The sequence below is a fragment of the Aptenodytes forsteri genome, unplaced genomic scaffold, assembly GCF_000699145.1.
Source record: "Aptenodytes forsteri isolate BGI_AS27 unplaced genomic scaffold, ASM69914v1 Scaffold15, whole genome shotgun sequence".
Lineage (NCBI taxonomy): Eukaryota > Metazoa > Chordata > Aves > Sphenisciformes > Spheniscidae > Aptenodytes > Aptenodytes forsteri.
In genome coordinates, this window is record NW_008795129.1 from 28,001,632 (window position 1) to 28,003,218 (window position 1,587).

Sequence of the window (1,587 nt, forward strand, 5' to 3'; positions counted from 1 at the left end):
GGCGGCAGCAGCCCGCGCAGGGTAGGAGGCCGGAGAGCGGCGCGGCCGCCGCTGGGGAAGAGCGCGGGGAGCGGCAAGGCCGCGGGGCCCCCGGGCAGCATCGGGGAGGGGGCTTGCAGTGACACGCTCGGGTCACCCGCCCGGCTCCTCCGGGGATGTCGCCAGCCGGAGCTGTGCGACGGTAAAAGCAGCGGTTTCGCGGAACCATCATCTGTTGGAAACGGAATATGGTGGCCAAAAAAGTAACTAGTGCTGGCTGCCAGGGCACTTCAACCCTTCGGTGCACTTGCAGTCTTTGCTAAAAAATTTGCGTGGTTATGCAAGGTAAAGTTGTGCCAATTACTGGACACGGTCTCCGTTGGAAGCTGACCCGTTGAAAGCAATTACCTGCGGGGGGCTTTTTGGTTGGGGGTTTGCTTTGAGGTTTTTTAAGTTATATTATACGTATTTTTCTTAAATCGTTTGCAGCACAAAGAACTCTTAGCACAAAATAAGTTACGTAGAAATTGGCCCAAAATCTATCCAATATCCAAATGTAATTTAAAATATAATTGACTTAAAAAAAAAAATCCCTGTACGGTTGTACAGTTTTAACGGTCGCTGGTAATTACTGCAAAAGCAAAACGCGACAGCGCTGCCTCGGCAGTGAGCGGGAGGCGGCGGCGGGGAGGGCCGTGGCCCCGGCGCGCCCGCGGGGACCTACCTTCACTTGGCTCTCGGTCATCCCTAAGGAATAGGCGAGGCGGGCTCTCTCCGGTCCTGCCAAGTATTTCGTCTGTTCGAAGGTTTTCTCCAAAGCAAAAATCTGCTGCCCAGAGAAAGTCGGTAGAGAGTGTTTCTTCTTGCCGTCCTTGTCCAATACCATCCCCGTCTGAGCTGAAAGCGGAGGAGAAACAGCTCCGTCAGAGACGGGGTCTGCACCGATCCCAGCTCGGAACCGGGTCTCCGCCCGGCGCTAAGGGGGGAGCGGGCAAACGCGCTAGAGGAGAGGCTTGTTAAATAATTTATTGATTTATACAAAGTCTTTCCAACCCGTGTGGAGACATTATTTGATCCCAATGTAAAATCAAGTGTCCGTTTTTCTCTCGTGCTTTTTTGGGTTGTTTTCTCTTTTGATATTATTAAGCATAAAATCCAGAGGCAGGAGAAATCAAACCGCCAAAACACCGAGTAGAGGGAGGGAGTGAAAGAAAACAGCCATTTTTACACTAGAAATATACATCACAAAATCTGAAATTTACTATTTACAAAGTGGCTGAGCTTGGATTTGGCGACCCATACAAAACGTAACAAAATCTGATTGTTAGGAGCAGGAAACCGGCAGGAAGGCTAAACGAAAGAGGGGCAAACCTTGGAGGGACACAAAACAAAAACCAAAAAGTTGGAAAAATTCCTCTGAAATTTACATCGATGAGAAGGAAAATAATTTCATAACTTATTCTGTAAAAAATATATACATTTCACATACATCTTAGGCTGTACAACACACCACTTTAAACATCCAGTGAAGTCCCCCCCGCCTACCACGGCGGCTCGCCCCGCCCCCCCCACCCCGGCGGCTCGCCCGGCCGGGCCCGCCCGCGGCAG

At 50.9% G+C, this 1,587-nt stretch overlaps 1 protein-coding gene across 1 annotated transcript in view; it reads right to left on the minus strand.

Moving 5' to 3' along the window:
- Positions 1-1,587, minus strand: part of NKX6-2 (NK6 homeobox 2) — a 5,622-nt gene that overhangs the window by 2,001 nt on the left and 2,034 nt on the right. The window contains exon 2 of the mRNA XM_009278137.1: positions 704-955. Within this exon, the coding sequence (XP_009276412.1) occupies positions 704-955 (252 nt within the window). The remainder of the gene's footprint in view (positions 1-703; positions 956-1,587) is intronic.